The sequence below is a fragment of the Eptesicus fuscus genome, chromosome 8, assembly GCF_027574615.1.
Source record: "Eptesicus fuscus isolate TK198812 chromosome 8, DD_ASM_mEF_20220401, whole genome shotgun sequence".
Taxonomy (NCBI): Eukaryota; Metazoa; Chordata; class Mammalia; order Chiroptera; family Vespertilionidae; genus Eptesicus; species Eptesicus fuscus.
In genome coordinates, this window is record NC_072480.1 from 80,187,924 (window position 1) to 80,208,135 (window position 20,212).

Sequence of the window (20,212 nt, forward strand, 5' to 3'; positions counted from 1 at the left end):
TGAATGTTTGAAAAAAATACAGAAATTCTTAAAAGTTAAATTGGAAATCAATTTTGTCTTTATCAATAGTTTTAGGAAAGATGGTTTGTTGCTTTCTTATCATTTTTTCATCATTTGCTTGTTAGCACTATCTATATAAATATATATGGAATATCCCACGCAATAAGAACAAAATATACCACATTCTCTACAAGAGTACATAAACATTCTCCAGTACAGACCACCTGTTAGGCTACAAAACAAGTCTCACAACTTTGAAAATATTGAAATTATACAAAGTATCTTTTCTAATGCCAATGGAATGAAACTACTAATTAATGAGAGAAGAAATTTTTGAAAATTCACATGACTGTGAGACTTCAACAATATACTCTGAAATATTAATGAACCCAAAGAAGTGAAAAGGAAATTTGAAAATTTCAGAAAAATGAAAATTAAAATAGAACATACCCAGACTTATGGGATCCACCAAAATCTGGGCTATGAGAAAAAATTTTAGCTGTAAACATATACATTAAAAAACAAAGAACCATGGCTTGTGTGGCTCAGTTGGTTCAGTGCCATCCCATTCACCAACGGGTCACTGTTTCAATTCCCTGTCAGGGCACATGCCTGGATTGCAGGCTTAAATCCATGGTGGGGAGTAAGCAGGAGGCAGCTGATGGAAGTTTCTCTCTCATTGATGATTCTCTCGCTTCCTCTCCCTTCTTCATTCTCTAAAATCAATTAAAAACCATATTAAAAAAAAACACAACAACAACAAAGAAGAAAGATCTCAAATGAAAAACATAACATTAAACCTAAAAGAACTAAAAATAAAAGAACAAAATGAACCCAAGAAAATAAATAGATATAAAATCTAGAGATGGAAAAATAGGAAGAGTCAAAAACAAAATGTTGGTTCTTGAAATGGTCAAGAAAACTGGCAGACTGTTAGCTAGAGTAACCAAGAGAAGAAGACGTAAGGCTCCATATAAAGAAAGAAAGTCAGGACATTACAACTAATGTCACAAACATTTTAGAAAAGATTCTAAGAGAACTAGAGGTCAGGTTCATGAAATTCGTGCACGGGGTGGGGGGTGTCCTTCAGCCCAGCCTGCACCCTCTCCAATCTGGGACCCCTTGAGGGATGTCCAACTGCCTGTTTAGGCCCAATCCCGATCAGCCACCACTTGAAGGATGTCCTACCACCCTTTAGGCCCAATCCCGATCAAGCACCCCTTGAGGGATGTCCTACCGCCTTTTAGGCCTGATCCCAATCGGGCCTAATTGGGCAGTTGGACATCCCTCTCACAATCCAGGACTGCTGGCTCCCAACCTTTCGCCTGCCTCTGCCTGATTGCCCCTAACCACTTCTGCCTGCCAGCCTTATCATCCCCTAACCACTCCACTGCCATCCTAATCGATGCCTAACTGCTCCCCGGCCATCCCGATTGCCCCTAACTGCCCTCCCTGCTGGCCTGATCACCCACAAATGCCCTCCCCTGCAAGCCTATTCCCCCCCAACTGCTCTCTTCTGCAGTCCTGTTCCCCCGCAACTGGCCTCCCCTGCTGACCTGGTCTCCTCTAACTACCCTCCTCTGCCTGCCTGGTCAGCCCTAACTGCCCTCCCCTGCCAGTCTGGTTGCCCCTAATTGTCCTCCCCTGCAGGCCTGGTCCCCCCTAACTGCCCTCCCTACTGGCCTGATCGCCCACAACTGCCCTCCCCTACAGGACTCCCCCCCCCAACTGCCCTCCCCTGCAGTCCTGTTCCTCCGCAACTGCCCTCCCCTGCTGACCTGGTCTCCCCGAACTGCCCTCCTCTGCCAGTCTGGTCACCCCCAACTGCCCTCCTCTGCAGTCCTTGTACCCCCCCACACTGCCCTCCCTTGCTGGCATGGTCACCCACAACTGCCCACAAATGCCCTCCCCTGTCAGCCATCTTGTGGCAGCCAACTTGTGTCCACATGAGGGCAGCCATCTTTGACCATATGGGGGTGTCCATATTGTGTCTTGGAGTTATGGTCAATTTGCATATTACTCTTTTATTAGATAGGATACTGTGGAAACTGTAGGTCAACAAATTGGATAAACATTCCTCTCTATTAATGAAACATTTTGGTTTTGGGGACCATGATTTCAAATTTTTTAATGAGCTTTTGATGTCTGTAAAAGCTTCTGCTAAAACCTAAACACTATATTTTCTGGGGATTTTTTTCTTTTCCTTCTCCTGAAGTTTTCTTTTCTCTTACCTCTTCTTCAGTTCTGTGTTCCTGTAGTTACTCCAAATTCTCAGAAACCATCTCTAGGATATCCTCAATGTCATCCTCATCCACACCCAGGTTAAAGTTTTCAATGTCAACCACAGCCTTATTGCATTTTGCGACCTTCCCTCCTTGGCAAAATCTTTCAAGTCATGGAGGAACCTCTTGAGTGTTTTCTTCCCAATGTTACACATAAATTGCTGCATGACATCACCCCAAGCCCAAGCTAGGTTCTTGATTCCGTCATATATATTGTAATATTCCAGAAGGGCATCGTCTTCTCAGTGGCTCCTTCACTAGCAGCAATAATTTGGCAAAGGGCTTCCTTAGATAGCAGGCCTTAAAATCTGCTATAATTATGTTACCCATTGGAAGAATCAAGGAGGTGGTATTTGGAGGGAGAAACACCACTTTAACATTAAGATAAAGATCACCAACTAAAAGACCATGTCTGGGAGCATTATCAATAATCACCAAAATCTCAAAAGGTTGTTTCTCTCCAAACAGTACTCCATTTTGCTGGCACAGCAATTCAGGAGGGCACCCTGCAAGAGGAGTTGAGTCATCCATGACTTATTGCTTCTGTAGGGCAAGGCAGTGCTCATTGATTTGCTTAAAAGACAGGGCCACCATTTGTCCACCAACCAGATCTGAAATATCATTGATGACATGTACACATAAGGAACTGTTTGACATTGAAATTGGGGCTCAAAAGAACTGTTGGCCCAGAAAGGAACTCACTACAGACTGATTCATTTGCCTCTCAGCATAATCATTATGGCTTGTCTCATTTTCAGTTCTTATAAGGGTATTTGTTGTATCACATGATCTCAAGCATCTAGGGGAAATAATGAACAACATAAACTGATGAACAAAAACAGACCCGGAGACAGGGAATTATCGATCAGACTGTCAAACCTTAGAGGGAAGGTAGGGCAGGGTGGGGGTAAGGGGAAGAGATCAACCAAAGGACTTGTGTGCATGAATATAAGCCTAACCAGTGGTCATGGACGACAAGGGGGTGGGGGATTACATGGAGAGGGGTTTGGGATGGGAATGGGGGGATGAGGACAATTATGTGATACCATAATCAATAAAAAAAAAAAAAAGAAGACCAGGGGTTCTCACTGTGCCAGATTACAAAGGACTTCCATTTGTAGCCTGTGACATTGCCCCAAGCAACATTATTATTGTATTCTTAAAAGTCTTCAAACCTGGCATTGACTTTGACTCTTTATGCATACCCACACGTGGTATTCTGTGGAAGAGCCACACTTAAGGGGCCAAAGAGCTGCATGTGGTTCGCGAACCGCGGTTTGCTGACCACTGGACTAGGTGATGGTAATTTGTCAGCTCCGTTATAATCTTCTGTGACCAAAAGCACAGAAGATTATATGTGAATGAAGCTGTCCCTTGTTGACCTAAATAACATTATGTGGTGCATGACTATATTCATTATATTTGAGACAAAGCTCAATACCTTACTACATTCATGTTATTAATAAGTTGGAAGAGAAGGACACACACAACTGATCAAGACTGAATCATGAAGAAACAAAATCTAAAGAGACAATTAGTAAGGAGAATGAAGCAGTAATCAAAGACCTTCCAACAACAACAACAAAAACCCAGGAACTTATGGCTTTACTGGTAATATCTACCAAACCTTTTACAAAGATGTAATGCCAGTCCTTCTCAAAATCTTCCACAGAATCAAAGAAGGAATATTCCCAATCTCATTTTATGAATCCATCATTTCCCTGATACCAAAATGTTCAACAAGAAAAAAATTAAAGACCAATATCCTGATGAATATTAATACAAAAATACTAGCAATCTGAATTCAATATCATATTAGCAGAATTATACACCATGACTGAGATTGTTTTCTGCTGAAATAAAAGGATTATTTAACATAGGAAAATCTTCAATGTAATATACCAATTTCACAGAATGAAGGGTAAAATCCACATGATCTCACCTAATGCAAAAGATGCATTTCACAAGATTCAACACCTTTATGTGAAAAACAACTCTCAAGAAAACTGGAATATGAGACATCTACCTCAACATAATAAGGCAGGAGATTCTCTCTCTCACCACTTCTAATTAATATTCAAAAACTTACCAAGAGCAATTAAGCAATACAATATATGACTTTTAACTTGGAAAGGAAGAAGTAAAATTACCAGTGTTCAGAGCTGACATGATCCTATATATATAAGAAACACAAAAGATCGCACATAAAAGACTATTAGAACTAATAAATGAATTGCAGGATATAAAATCAAAACAATTTATTGTGTGTCCATACACTTAAAATGAATAATCTGAAATGCAGTGGACATTCCGTGCAGATCAGAAGCATGAGACTAAGAAAACTCATGTTTGAAAGTGACCTAAAGTGTATCATGGAGAGAATGATACTCAGGGATGTTGACTATTTTCATTGTTGCTGTTGGACTGAATCCTTGGAGAGCGATTGGGAGAGACATCATTACAGAGAAGCCTAGGACTTATCATTGCAAGGCCTTACTCCAGTGCTCCCATGAGTACTAAGTACATATGTTCCTAATAGTACTTGTGATAGGCAAAATATATAATACTAGCGTTCACGTTGCAGGAAAAATTCTGCAATAGGGTTTCCTGCTGCACTCTACCCCGGCCCTGCCTCCGCTCCTCCGTTGTCCCCCGGCCCGCCTTCTCTGCCAGCCAGCCTGCTTTTCCCTTCTCCCCTGGCCCTGCCTCCACTCCTCCCTTCTCCCCTGGCCTGGCTTCTCCCCCAGCCTGCCTGCTTTTCTCCCTTCTCCCCCGGCCCTGCCTCCGCTCCTCCCTTCTCCTCCCCCCGGCTTGCTTGCTTCTCCACAGCTTTGCTCCCTTCTGCAGCTCTTGGCTTCTTTCTACACTGTCTTGATATGCAAATTAGCCCCCATCTTTGTTGGGATAATTTGCATACTCGTCCTGATTGGTTGATGGGCATGGCTTGTGTGGTGGGTGTAGTGAATGTGCGGTCAATTTGCATATTTGTCTATTATTAGGTAGGATATTCATTAAAAATCATCTTTTTGAGATTTTAGAGGACATAGAAATTTATTAAGTATATAGTCTTACTTCAAGTGTTTTTTTTCTTTTATTCTTATTCCCCAGTATTATATACTGTTGTTTTTTATATTTCAATTACAATTTACATTTGGTATTATATTGTATTAGTTTCAGGTGTACAGCATAATGGTTGGACAACCATATAGTTGACAAAGTGTTCCACCTGACACCATACATAATTATAATTTCATGGACTAGATTCACTATGCTGTTATCTACTCTTAATGGATTTCTGTGCACATCCTTTTGGGTTGTGCTGATAAACAGATTGATAGCCAATTAGTGTTTTGGGGCCAACACATTGACTATTATACAACTTATTTTAAAATTGTTCAACTGATTAATAGAAATAATGTTAATTAATTGGATATCCTATGGCTGAGGATATCCTGAATTTATATTTTGAATCAAAACTGTAGCTTTTCCACTAACTGTAGATATTCCTCATCAATTGGTCTTCCAGTTATTGCTTAAGAGTGTTGAAAGTGTACAAAACTTTTCAAAACTATAAAATATTAGTAATGTTTTTATTCTTTGACAGTGTGATATTATAGACAAATTATTCTTCTGTCATTATTTATCTGAAACATCATACATTCTTATTCTTTAATTGTCATTTGTATTATTTCATTTTTTTCCAGTTCCTTGATTATTAATACATTTGTTACTGGTTCCTAAAAGCTCTTTAAGACTAAAGATGTCAACAACTGGTCATGCAATGCAAATGATATAACATGTTTTTTATTACTTTATCATAGTGACTTGGGTTTGGGCTTTTTTGGTTGTACAAATGTTGTATACTAAAATATAATCATGTTCTGTTTTTAAAAAGAAAATAATTGGAGTTACAATACCATCAAAAAAAGAAAGAAATACTTAGAAACAAAGTTAAACAAGGAGATGAAAGAATTGTAAATGGAACACTGCAAAATATTGCTGAAATAAATTACAGAAAACACAATTAAATTAAAAGTCTCCATCCGCAAATGGAAGACATAATATTGTTAAGATGTCATTACTACCCAAACCAATCTTAATATTCAATGCAGTCCCCACAACAATCCAAACGACATTTTCTGGTAGAAGTAGAAAGAAAAATAATCTCAAAATTCATATGAAATATCAAGGGACAATGAATAACAATAATAATATTTTAAAAAAAGAAGAACTAAGTAGAAGAACCACATTTACAGATTTCAAAATATATGTACAAAGCTAACATAATAAAAACAGTGCGGTATTGACTTAAAGAAAAATCTATAAATCATTAAATAGAATAGAAAGCCTAGAGATTAACCCTCACATATATGTTCAAACTATCTACGAGAAGGTTACCAGGACCACATAATGAGGAAAAGATAATTTGTTCAACAAGAATCCTGAGTGGAGTTGTATGAGTTCCCTGTAAATGTTGGAGATTAAGCCCTTATTGGTGATAACATTGGTAAATATGTTCTTCCATGCGGTGGGCTTTCTTATTGTTTGGTTGATGTTTTCTTTTGCTGTGAAAAAGCTTTTTATTTTTGATGTAGTCCCATTTGTTTATTTTCTCTTTAGTTCCCATTGCCCTAGGAGCTGTATCGGTGAAGAAATTGCTGTGGCATATTTCTAATATTTTACTGCCTGTGGATTCCACTAGTATTTTTATGGTTTCCCATCTTATGTGTAAGTCCTTTATCCATTTTGAGTTTATTTTTGTGTATGGTGTAAGTTGGTGGTCTAGTTTTATTTTTTGCATGTATCTGTCCAATTTTCCCAACACCATTTATTGAAGAGACTGTCTTGACTCCATTGTATGTTCATGCCTCCTTTGTCAAATATTAATTGAGCATAGTGGTTTGGGTCGATTTCTGGGTTCTCTATTCTATCCCACTGATCTATATATCTGTTTTTGTGCAAGTAGCAGGCTGTTTTGAGAACAGTGGCTTTGTAATACAGCTTGATATCTGATATTGAGATCCCACCTACTTTGTCCTTCTTTCTCAGGATTGCTGCAGCTATTTGGGGTCTTTTTTTATTGCAGATGAATTTTTGGAAAGTTTGTTCTAGGTCTGAGAAATATGCCATTGGTATTTTAATGGGGACTGCATTGAATCTATAGATTGCTTTGGATAGTATGGACATTTTAATTATGTTAATTCTACCAATCCATGAACACGGTATGTTCTTCCATCTGTTTATGTCTTCCTCTATCTCTTTTTTCAGTGTCCTGTAGTTTTCCACATATAGGTATTTTACCTCTTTAGTTTAGTTAATTCCTAGGTATCTTAATTTTTTTTGGTGTGATGGTAAATGGGATTGCTTTTTTAGTCTCTCTCTCTGTAAGTTCATTATTGGTGTATGGAAATGCCATAGATTTCTTGGCATTAATTTTATATCCTGCTACATTGCTGAATTCATTTATTAAATCTAATAATTTTTTGATGGAGTCTTTAGAGTTTCTTATGTACAGTATCATGTCATCTGCGAATAAGTACAGTTTTACTTCTTTTCCAATTTGGATGCCTTTTATTTCTTCTTCTTGTGTAATCGCAATGGCTAATACTTCCAGCGTTAGGTTGAACAGGAGTGGTGAGAGTGGGCACAAGAAAGATAAACAACCCAATCAAAAAATGGGCAACGGATCTAAATAGATACTTTTCGAAAGAAGACAGAAGGAAGGCCAAGAGGCATATGAAAACAGGCTCAAAGTCACTAATCATCCGAGAGATGCAAATCCAAACAACAATGAGGTACCATCTCACACCTGTCAGAATGGCTATCATCAACAAATTAACAAACGACAAGTGCTGGCAAGGATGCAGAAAAAAAAGGAACCCTCATGAACTGCTGGTGGGAATGCAGACTGGTGCAGCCACTGTGGAGAACAGTATGGAGGTTCCTCATAAAACTGAAAATGGAACTCCCATTTGACCCAGTGATCCCACTTCTAGGAATATATCCCAAGAAACTAGAAATGCCAATTAGAAAGGATATATGCACCCCTATGTTCATAGCAGCACAATTTACAATAGCTAAGATTTGGAAACAGCCTAAGTGCCCATCAGCAGATGATGGGATTAAAAAACTGAGGTACATCGACACAATGGAATACTATGCTGCAGTATAAAAAAAGGAGTTCTTACCATTTGCAACAGCCTGGATGGAACTGCAGAGCATTATGCTAAGTGAAATAAGCCAGGCATAAAAAGATAAATATCACATGATCTTACTCATTTATGGAATATAATGAACAACATAATCTGATGAACAAAAATAGACCCAGAGACAGAGAGACATCAATCAGACCATTAAACCTCAGAGGGAAGGTAGGGGAGGGTGGGGGTAGGCGGGAGAGATCAACCAAAGGACTTGTATGCATGCATATAAGCCTAACCAATGGACACATACACCATGGGGGTAAGGGCATGAATGAGAGGGATGGGGGGGGGGTAATGAGAGAATAAGGACACATCTGTAACACCTTAATCAATAAAGAAATTTTAAAAAAAGAATACTGAGTGGAAAAGAAGATAATTCTCTTCAATAAATGGTAATGGCTAAATGAACACGCATATAGAAAAGAATATACTTGGACCCTTATATTATACCATATGCAATAGGTAACTCTAAATGGATTAACAATCTAAAGGTAAGACCCAAACTACAAAACAAATGGAATAAAACATAGAGGAAAATCTTCATGACATTGAGATTGACAATAATTTCTTGGATATAATGCCAAGAGCACAGGCAACAAGAGCAAAAATAGGCAAATGGGACTACACCCAACTTAAATGTTTTGTGTTTCAAAGAGCAAAATCAATGGAGTGTAAAAGCAACCTACAGAATGGGAGAAAATATTTGCAAATCATGTATCTGATTAGGGGTTAATAACCATTATATAAAGAACTACTGCCACTTAGCAACAAAAAATCAAATAGATCAATATAAATATGTACTAAGTATTTAAATAGACATTTCTCCAGAGATGATATACAAAAATCTAAAAGGCATATGAAAAGATGCTCAACATTACTAATAATCAGAGGAATACAAATGAAAACCACAATGAGCTGTCACCTCATATCAATTAGGATGGCTGCTATTTAAAAATCCAGACAATGCCCTGGCTGGGTGGCTCAGTTGGTTGGAGCATCATCCCATACACCATAGGGTTGCAGGTTAGATTCCCAGTCAGGGAATATACCAAGGTTTTGGGTTGGAGTCACCAAGCAATCAATGTTTTTTGTTTTTTTTTTCACATCGACTTCTCTCTCTCTCTCTCTCTCTCTCTCTCTCTCTCTCTCTGTCTCACTTCCTTTCTTCCTCTCTCAAATCAATAAACATGTCATCGGGTTACGTGAGGATAAAAAACAAACAGAGAATAACGAGTGTTAGTGATGTTTTCATGATGCAATATAAACTGTTGAGATTATAAACTATTGTAAGCAGTTATTAAATTATTAAAAATAGAATTACCATATGATACCGCAAACCCACTTCTGAGTATATATCAAACATATTTGAAATAGAAGAGATATCTGCATTGCCCTTTCATTGCAGCATTATTCAGAATAGCCAAGATATGGAAACAGCATAAGTGTCTATTGCCAAATGAATGGATAAAGAAAATGTTACACACACACACACAGTTACACACAGAGACACATATGCATACTTATATACCCCTATATTATACCACTAGAGGCCCAGCGCATGAAATTCTGCATGGGTAGGGTTTCTAGGCCTGGCCTGTGATTAGGGCCAATCTTCCCCAACTGCTTGCAACTGCCCCCACTCCCCACCACCATCGCCAGTCACCCTCTGTGTGTGGGGAAACCAGTGGGGCGATCAGGCCCCACTTGCTTGCACTCACCTTGGTCTGGCACAGCCCGTGTACACCTCCACCCATCCATGGTTCCCTGATCCCCATCTGGCAATCAGAGCCTGCCAGCCAGGAGGAGGGGCCAAGAGGTTTTCCTGCAGGACCCGGATAGGGTGATTGGGGCCTGAGGGTTGGGGGCAGCTCCTGTGTTGAGAATCTGTCCCCTGGTGGTCAGTGCACATCATAGTGAGCAGCCGTTAGGTTGTCTGGTCAATTTGCATATTATGCTTTTATATATACAGATATGCAAAGGTAGCTCAAAATGAAATATTATTCACCATAAAAATAATAAAATCCTGCCTTTGCAAAAATATGGATGTAGCAGGGTAATACAATCCTAAGTTAAATAAGTCAGGAAAAGACAAATATTACATGATTTTCCCTTATACATGGAATGTAAAAATGTCAAACTCAGAGAAGAAGAGGGTAGAATGGTAGTTGTCAGGGGCTACAAGTTTTGGAAATAAGGGCTATTTTTCTCAAAGTGTACAAAGTTTCAGTTATGAAAGATGAAAAGCTCTGCAGATAAGCTTATCACAATGTAAAGAAATTAACACTACTACACCATGTACTTACAATAGTTAAGATAATATATTTTATATGTATTTAACCATAATAAAAACCATTTTTAGTATTACACCATTTGAGTTTCCATAATCTATAAAAATAAAAATAAAAACACTTTCTAAAATTCTGTCAAACTATTGTGGTAGATACACTACATGTACTTTTTCTCCTTTAAGTGGATATTAACTTTCAACAGGGTACATAACTACTGAAGAGATGGGAATAAAATGCATACCAGAGCAATTCCTGCAGCAAGTTTTGGATTGCATGCCCTTCCATGATATGTTGCTCCCACATAATTTGGATAATCCCTATAACTAAATAATAAAAATTGTATTGAGGATAAGTGCATTCTAAATTATTAATAATTTAATGACTTTTTAAGAATTGGATTCCTCAATAAAGCTCTTTTTGTTAAAATGTGAATATTTCATATCAACTCCAATGCATTTAATCATTTTTCTATTTGGGTAACCTCATGTAGTTTATACAAAGTTAAGTTCTAAGAAACGCTTCAACATTATTTGATACACTTCCCAGAACATTGAAGTGTCCAATCCTTACAGAAATTTAATCAGCACTGTTGTCACTTCTGGGTGGATATAATTCTAGGTTGTAATAGTCAGGAGGGCTTACTGCCATGATTTTCACATAGCGAAAGCTTTAAAGCATATAAAAATGTTGCATTGGAGGACAACTAGAGAGACGGAATATGAAGAAAAAGAGAAATAGGGTGCACAAACTGTCCACATTCATTTTAGTTCTTAAAGTTGCTCCGAAATTTCCAAACTTCACCTTAGATTCTACAGGATATACCAATAGATTTATTCTATAATTCTTTCAGACTTCAGAATTCGAAATTTTAAAAATCTAAAATATTTAAATTATTAAAACAAAAATCTATGCACAATCCCTTGAAAGGTATACTGCAAGTAATTAAATAGCTACAATTTAGGTCAATACAGGAATACCAGAGGTGAGCACATTACCATTATAATCTTGTGGATTGCCACAAGCTTTGTATACAATTATTACATTCTCTTTACTTACTATATTTTATTTAATGTTAAAATGATGGCTTCAGTTATTTGCATCTAAGAAAATCTTTAAAAACTCAGAGGCCCATGTATATCCCAAGACTTCCTATAATTTCCAGTTCATTATATTTCCACAGGTAAATAGTCCACTCTGAGAATAATGGCCGACCATGATTTGTTATGATACCTTGTTATCTGATATTTTTACTTTGCACTTGCCAACATTGTGCTCATACATTCTTTTTTGTCATTATATTTAACATTTATATGTAGTTTTGATAGCTAATATATAAAATAATTTGATAAACCGTATTTTCAATGCAAATAAGGAACTTACATCAACAAGAATGCCATATCATGGGACCTCTGAAACAAATTGTTTTCTTTCCATGACACAAATCTTTGTAGTAGTTCATTAGCATCCCCAGTACATAAAACCTTATTTTGATCTGACCAGATCTCCAAAGATGTTAACATAACAGTCAGTTCCAGCTGGGAAAACATCTGAAAACAGAAGATGCATGATATACAGTTTAGACAATCACAGATATAACATTACATCTCTATACAGAAATGCTAATATATTCAATTTAGTGTAATTTGGAGATGAAACCCATGGGAAGTGAAACAGGTTGGTAGGACTATAGTTTTATAAAAATGTTAATTCTATATCTATAAATAATGTTATTGCATAATTGAGAATGCTTCTTATTTAGAATACAAAACATAAACACTTACAGTGTTGATAAGACCAAAGATATGGACAATTTTCTCAGTTGCAACAGCCACTTCAGAGCCCATGTAATCATACTGAAAGACAAGTTATATGTCTTAATCACTAGTGAAAATTACTAAGATATCACATTTCAATAGATATGAAATACTATAATAAGTGACTAAGTGAAAGATAAAAGCAGAAGATTAAGATTTATCAAATGCTTAAGAAGTTTTATCTATGTATAAATACTAAGAGTAAGAACCAGAATCAAGTCTCTAACTAAACCACTAAGTCTTTTGGTCTAACACAGAGCTCTGAGTACCATAATAGTGAGCAAATTTAATAATATATACTCCTTTAAGAGGACAAAAAATTATAATATTTTCTCTGAAATCCTTCATATTGATTTTTTTTCACACACATTTAAAAGTGTTTGAGAAGAGCATAAAAAGTGGCAGTTTCAGATTTTCAATAACCTTCACCAAGTCTGCAAAAGATTCCTAACAAAAAATAAAATCTAATGGTCACAATACTCTGAAATAGACAAAGGGAGTCTATGATTCTATTCTCTTAACTCCCTAAAATGCTATGTTTGCACCTTGGCATTTATTTGTATATGACCTTTCTCACTAAACCACATTGTAAATTTATACACTGCAGCTTGAGTGTGGTATGAGTGAAAGTTATCCTTTTTAAGGCTAAATATGTGAAAAGTAAGAATAAAGAAATAAAAGTATGATGTGTAAATGAGTCAATAATCACAAATTATCAATACCACAAATAGGAAAGGCTATAAAAAAAGATACCTTGTGCAAATTAAAATTAAAACACCTAGATTTCAAAGACATAGAAATATTAAAAATATGAAATTATATACCAGGAAATTCCTGGACAAAAAGCAGATGTCATATAATATCTTCTTACCTAATAATAAAGAAACATGTAAATTGACCATACCTCTGCTATGCCCACAGCCAATCAGAGTAAGTATGCAAATTAACCCAACAAAGATGGCAGTTAATTTGCATACATACCTGGGTCCCCAGAACCTCCTTGGCACCCAGGTCACTCCGAGCTGGCCATCAGGCAGAGGCTTTAGGCTTGGGAAGGGGCCGAGCCTGCGATAGGAGGGGCAGGGGGTGCCCTTCCCAAGCCTAAAGCCTGGGGTGGAGGCTTTAGGCTTGGGAAGGGGCCGAGCCTGGGATCAGAGAGAAGAGGAAAAAATCAATGGAAACATATCCTCAGGTGAGGATCAAAAGAAAAATAAACAAAGAAATATCATATCCTATGAAAGACACATCTTGAAAATGCTTAAAGAAAGTTGTCTTTTTTTCATGGAGAAGGGACTGGAGTCCATGTTGATGAAAATACCTTGGCCACTGCAGTGACTGGCAGTGGCTGCAGCAGCAGGGTGATGGGGCTGGCGCCTTCCCCTGATCAGCCCGGTCGTCTCCTGCAAAGAGTGGCCAGACTGCGGCTTGGGCCCGCTCCCAATGGGGAGCAGGCCTAAGGCATCAGTAGGTCATCCCCTGAAGGCTCCCAGTATGTTAGAGGGGGCAGGCTGGGCTGAGAGACCCCTCCACAGTGTATAAATTTCTGCACCGGGCACCTAGTGATAGTTATATTATTCAAAACGAGAGACCCAGTGTACGAAATTTGTGCACTGGTAGGATCCCTAGCGGCTTCCAGCTGCCAGCTGAGTACTCCCGCCCTTCCCCTGGACGCCTGATGCCACCACCAGCTAAGGCCTCCGTCCCTTCCCCTAAATACTCCAAAAAATCAAGAACATGTAGGCTAAATAGCAGCTATTAAACAATGATTGGGTTACCAAGGAAACCAAAGAAAAAATAAAAGCATTCTAGAAACTAGGATAGAGGCCTAGTGCACAGGTGGAAACCTGCTGGCCTGCCCATAAGGGGGCCCCAGATCAGGGTGGATTTGATCCCAGACAAGGGTACATGCCTGGGTTGCTAGCTCAATTCCCAGTAGGGGGTGTGCAGGAGGTAGCCAATCAATGATTCTCTCTCATTGATGTTTCTAACTCTCTCTCCCTCTCCCTTACTCTCTGAAGTCAATAAAAATATATACTTAAAGAAGAAGAAGAAATAAATAGAAGGCATTCAAATTGGAAAAGAAGAAGTAAAATTGTCATTATTCATAGATGACATGATATTGTACATAGAAAACCTCAAAGATTCCATAAAGAAAAAAAAAAAACTATTAGACTGAATAAATTAATTTGGCAATGTAGCAGGATAAAAAATTAACACTCAGAAATCCATGACTTTCTTCATACAACAACAAGCATACAGAAAGAGAAACTAAATGCATAATCCTATTTACCATTACAACAAAAAAATTAAGATACCTAGGAATAAACTTAACTAAGCAGGTAAAAGACCTGTGGTCGGAAAATTACAGGACCTTGAAAAAAAAATAGAGGAAGACATAAGAAAAATGGATCTACCATGCTCATGAATCGGTAAAATCAAATCATTAAAATGTCTATACTACCCAAAGAATTTTATAGTTTCATTACTATCCCCATTAAAATACCAATACTTTTCAGAACAAATGCTCCGAAAAAATCAACTGGCATAAAAAAATCACCGAATAGCCACAGCAATCCTGACAAAGAAGAGCAAATTTGGAGGGATCACAATAGCAGATATCCAACTGTATTACAAAGCCACTGCTCTCAAAACTGCCTAGTTCAGTCACAAGAATAGACATATACACCAATGGAACCAAACAGAGAACCCAGAAATAGACGCAAGCCATTACACTCCATTAATATTTGACAGAGGTAGCAAAAGCATACAATGGAATCAAGATAGTCTCTTCAATAAATGATGTGGGGAAAACTGGACAGATATAGGCCAAAAAAAAAGGAAACTAGACCACCAATTATACCATACACAAAAATAAACTCAAAATGGATAAAGGACTTAAACATAGGACAAGAAACCATAAAAATCTTAGAGGAATCCATTGGCAGAAAAATATCAGACATAAGTCATAGAAATATTTTTACTGATACAGCACCTAGCACAAAGGAAACTATGGAGAAAAGAAACAAATGGGACTACATCAAAATAAAAAACTTCTGCACAGCAAGAGAAACCATCAACAAAACAACAAGAAAGCCCACAGCATAGCAGAACATATTTGCCAATGTTATCAAATAAGGTTTTAATTTAAAAAATGTATAGAGAACTCATGCATCTTAACAAAAGGAAGATGAAAAATCCAATCAAAAATGGGCAAGGGTCAACCAAAGGACTTGTGTGCAAGCAAATGTGCCTAACCAGCAGTTAAGGACAACAGGGGGATGGGGGCATGTGTGGGGAGGGGTATGGGATGGGAATGGGGGGATAAGGACAAATATGTGATACCTTAATCAATAAAGAAATTTAAAAAAATGGGCAAAGGACCTAAATAACCCCTTACAAAAGAGAACTTACAGAAGGCCAAGAGACATATGAAAATATGCTCAAAGTCACTAATCACCTGAGAGATGCAAATCTAAATGACAATGCAGTATCATCTCACACCTGTTAGAATGGCCATCAACAACAAATCAACAAATGACAATTGCTGGCAAGGATGTGGAGAAAAAGGACCCCTTATGCATTGCTGGTGTGAATGCAGACTGGTGCAGCTGCTGTGGAAAACAGTATAGAGTTTCCTCATAATGTTAAAAATTGACTCCCATTAGACCCAGTAATCCCACTTCTAGGAATATATCCCAAGAAACCAGAAGCACCAATCAGAAAGGACATATGCAGCCTTATATTCATAGTGGCATAATTTACAATGGCTAAGATTTGGAAACAGCCTAAGTGCCCATCACCAGATGAGTGGATTAAAAAACTGTGGTACATCTACACAGTGGAATATTATGCTGCTGTAAAAAAAGAAGGAACTCTTACCATGTACAACAGCATGGATGGAGCTGAAGAGCATTATCCAAAGCGAAATAAGCCAGTAGGAGAACAATAAATATTACACGATCTCACTCATTTGTGGAATATAGTGAACAACATAAACTGGTGAACTAAAATAGATCCAGAGGCATAGAAGCATTAAACAGAATATCCTACCTCACAGGCAAGGGGCGACAGTGGGAGAAGAAGCGGGGGAGAGATCAACCAAAGGACTTGTATGCATGCATATAAGTGTAACCCATGAACACAGTCAGTAAGTGGGGTGAGAGCATTTGCAGAAAGGTGATAGAATGAACGGGAAAGGAAATGGGGGGGAAAGGATTCATATGTAATACTTTAAACAATAAAGAACCTAAAAAAGAAAAAAAGTAGAACATTATTGTAGTCATTGAGAGACTGATGAAAAAATAACAGTGATAACAAATTAGACTGTTTAACTTCTGATCCATATGGCTTTGTTAAGAATTCGCATAACTAAATGAACATTCCTATGAATAATTCTCCCCATTATTAACATTTATAACTTCCACCAGGCATCACAAGTGTTTATAAAGCATAAAATAATCTTATGAAAGAAAATACTCAATAACAGGAATCACCAATTGAGTAATAAAACAAATACTTGTTTTAAAATGGAAACCAATTCAAGAAAGAAAATTTCACCACAATTAGGGTTGGATTGGAAATATCTGCAGTTAGTCATAATCCAATGTATTATAGTGTAGTAGAAGCCTCCCCCACACACAAAGTTATACATTGTTACAGGAGTTCCATACTGATTTAGATATCAATACCATAAATACTTGTCTCCATATTTCAATGAAGAGGCAATTGATATATCTTTATGCCCTGCTGTACTTAAATACACATTTTGAACACTTTATATCTGTATTGCAAAGAAAGAATGTTTCTTATTCCTTTTGTATTTAAACACAAAACAAAGATATGATGAAATATATCAAGAATGCATACCAAGGCTTTATCCATAATGATTTGTATTTTCAGAGTTCTTTTCAATAGTATAACATCCAATTTTTTCTGTGAAACAGAGGACATGAGATAAATAAAACATTTTTAAATTCTTATATGGTATATAATTATGTGCATTATATACGTTCACACAGAGAGGTAGCCTATATAATAAAAGCCTAATATGCAAATCGACTGACCAGTAGAATGATGGGCAGAACGACCTGTCGCTATAATGCTTAATGACTACCAGGGGGCAGATGCTCAACACAGGAACTGCAACCAGCAGTGGTGGCAGGGGGCAGGTGTAGCAAGCGAGCAGCACCAAGCCAGCCAAGGTGCGTGCCACCAGGGGCCCCCAATTTTCCCACCTGTCGCCCCACAGAAGGAGGTGACTGGCAGTGCCAGCGGGGGGCTGGGTCAGCGACCAGGCAGCACCAGGCCAGCCAAGGTGGGTGCCAGCGGGGACTTCCTGATTGTCCCACCAGTCACCCTGCAGATTGGCCCTGATCACTGGCCAGGCCTAGGGACCCTACCTATGCATGAATTTTGTGCACCGGCCTCTAGTAGATAAATAACTATTGATACATAAAGATACAGGTAACAGGAAAATAAAAGGATGAGTGCTGACTAAGTAAATAAGCAGGTGAGATTCCAAACAAACATTTTAGGCACCAATCACAAGCTTTCACTTTATATTTTTGACTAGAGGCCCGGTGCATGAAATTCGTGCACTGGGGTGGGGGGTGTCCCTCAGCCCAGCTTGCACAATCTCCAATCTAGGAGCCCTCAGAGAATGTTTGACTGTCAGTTTAGGCGCGATTCCTGTCAGTCAGACATCCCTCTCACAATCCAGGATTGCTGGCTCCTAACCACTTGCCCGCCTGCCTGACTGATTGCCCCTAACCACTTCTGCCTGCCAGAATGATCATCCCCTAACCGCTCCCTTGCCTGGCCTGATTAACACCTAACTGCTCCTCTGCTGGCCTGATTGCCCCCAACTGCCCTCCCCTGCTGACCTGGTCATTCTCAACTGCCCTCCCCTGCTGGCCTGATGGTCCCCAACTGCCCTCCACTGCCAGCCTGGTCACCCCCAACTTCCCTCCCCTGCCGGGCTAATATCACCCCCAACTGCCCTCCTCTGCCAGCCAATTTGGTTCTGATTGGTTGGTTTCTATGCCAGTCATTGTCAAAAGCTCTGCCTCCTAGACAGCAATTGGCTCCTCACACTTTACCCAGATTTGGTTCTGATTGGTTTGTTTCTTTGCCAGTCAGCATCTCTGGGCCTATCAATGGGGCCTGATCAGAAAGGCAGCCCCAGTAGAGGCCTGGAGAGAAATGGAGGCGTGGCTGCTAGCCAGACATGGAGAGAAAGAGAGAAGCAAGTGCTGATCAATATCTGCCACAGAGGTTATGGATCAAACCCTGCTTTTCTCTTCAGGCCTCTCTCTGGGCCTGATTCATAGCCCCCCTCAGGAGTCAGTGCTGGGTTCCCATGCCGACCTGGTTGTCGCCACAGAAACCCAGCACTGACTGTAGGACTAACTTCCGGTTGGTCAAGTCTCTGGTCATGTCGGACCTAGGGTTTTTATAAATTTGGATAACTGGAATCTACAAAAAAATTGCTGCTGCAATGAGGGAGAAGCCTAGTTTCCTTTCTTTCAAAATCTTCCTCTAAAATCCTGTTCCAACCTTCAAGCTAACAAATTCCCATCAAGTTTCCCCCAAACATTGCCTCTATTTTCTCATCATGTTTGTACTTTCAATTATTTATATTGACTTCATTGTGGCTTACACCCAATAAAATGCATCCATTTTAAGTATACAGTTACATTGTTGGTATTAATATAAACAGTCATGTAACCATTTCCATAAGTCAGGCCAAGAATGTTGTCATTACCCTCTTCCAAGTCAATAGCCACAGGCTCAAGGAAACCAATGAAATGTTGTTTTTCAACATAGGTTACAATGATCTGCTCTAGAATTTCATATAAATGGAATCATATGGCATGTACTCATTTCTGTCTGGTTTCCTTCATACAGATTTCATCCCTGTTGTGATTATTAGTAATTCATTAGTGTCTTCCTAAGTAGTGTGCCATTGAAGATATCCATTGCAACTTGCTTGTACATTTACCTGTTGATCATTTGTAGACATTTCAGCTTTTATAAATAAAGCTGCTATAAATATTAATGTACATGTCTTTGTGCAATTTTGTCTTCCATTTTTCTTGGTACTTGGAAATGGAATTCCTGAGTCATATAGTAATTGTGGGAATGCAAAGTGAGAGGAAAGCGCCAGGTTGCTGGAGCAGGGCGTGAGTTGAGCAGCCTGGTGTAGCCACTGCTCCTGGCCGGGCTGGGCCCCCAACAGGCGGAGGTCCCCTCTTCCCCATGCCACACCAAAGTGGGGCTGAGGTAGTGGAGCGGTGGAGAGAGCAGATTCCACGTGTGAAGGCTGAGAGCCCCTCCATGCCTTGTCCCCTGGAGGCTCACAATGTGCTGACCCGATGGGCCCCTGCTGCTGGCACCCTGGATCTCTGGCCACTGAGTTCCCTCTGGAAGGGACAGACTGCAGGCCCTTTCCTCTGCCCCTTCCCCCAGACTGAAAACCACAGGAGTCCTCACACCCTGTAGCCCCCTTACCCTGGCATAGCATAGCAACACAACCAGGAGGCCCAGGAGGTTCTTCACAAGATGATGAGGTCATCCCACTAGGTTTCAGCATCCCCAGAGTGAATGCTTTGACATGGAGATGATGC

General features: G+C 38.9%; 1 protein-coding gene across 2 annotated transcripts in view; it reads right to left on the reverse strand.

Annotated features, from left to right (window-relative positions):
- The window catches only part of LOC114232389 (A disintegrin and metallopeptidase domain 3-like), a 109,333-nt gene that overhangs the window by 62,037 nt on the left and 27,084 nt on the right, over window positions 1–20,212 (reverse strand). For both annotated transcript variants that reach the window (XM_054720029.1, XM_054720030.1), the window contains 4 exons: window positions 17,454–17,519; window positions 12,555–12,626; window positions 12,154–12,320; window positions 11,015–11,096 (listed from right to left, as the gene is read on the reverse strand). In XM_054720029.1, coding sequence (XP_054576004.1) covers window positions 11,015–11,096; window positions 12,154–12,320; window positions 12,555–12,626; window positions 17,454–17,519 — 387 coding nt within the window. The remainder of the gene's footprint in view (window positions 1–11,014; window positions 11,097–12,153; window positions 12,321–12,554; window positions 12,627–17,453; window positions 17,520–20,212) is intronic.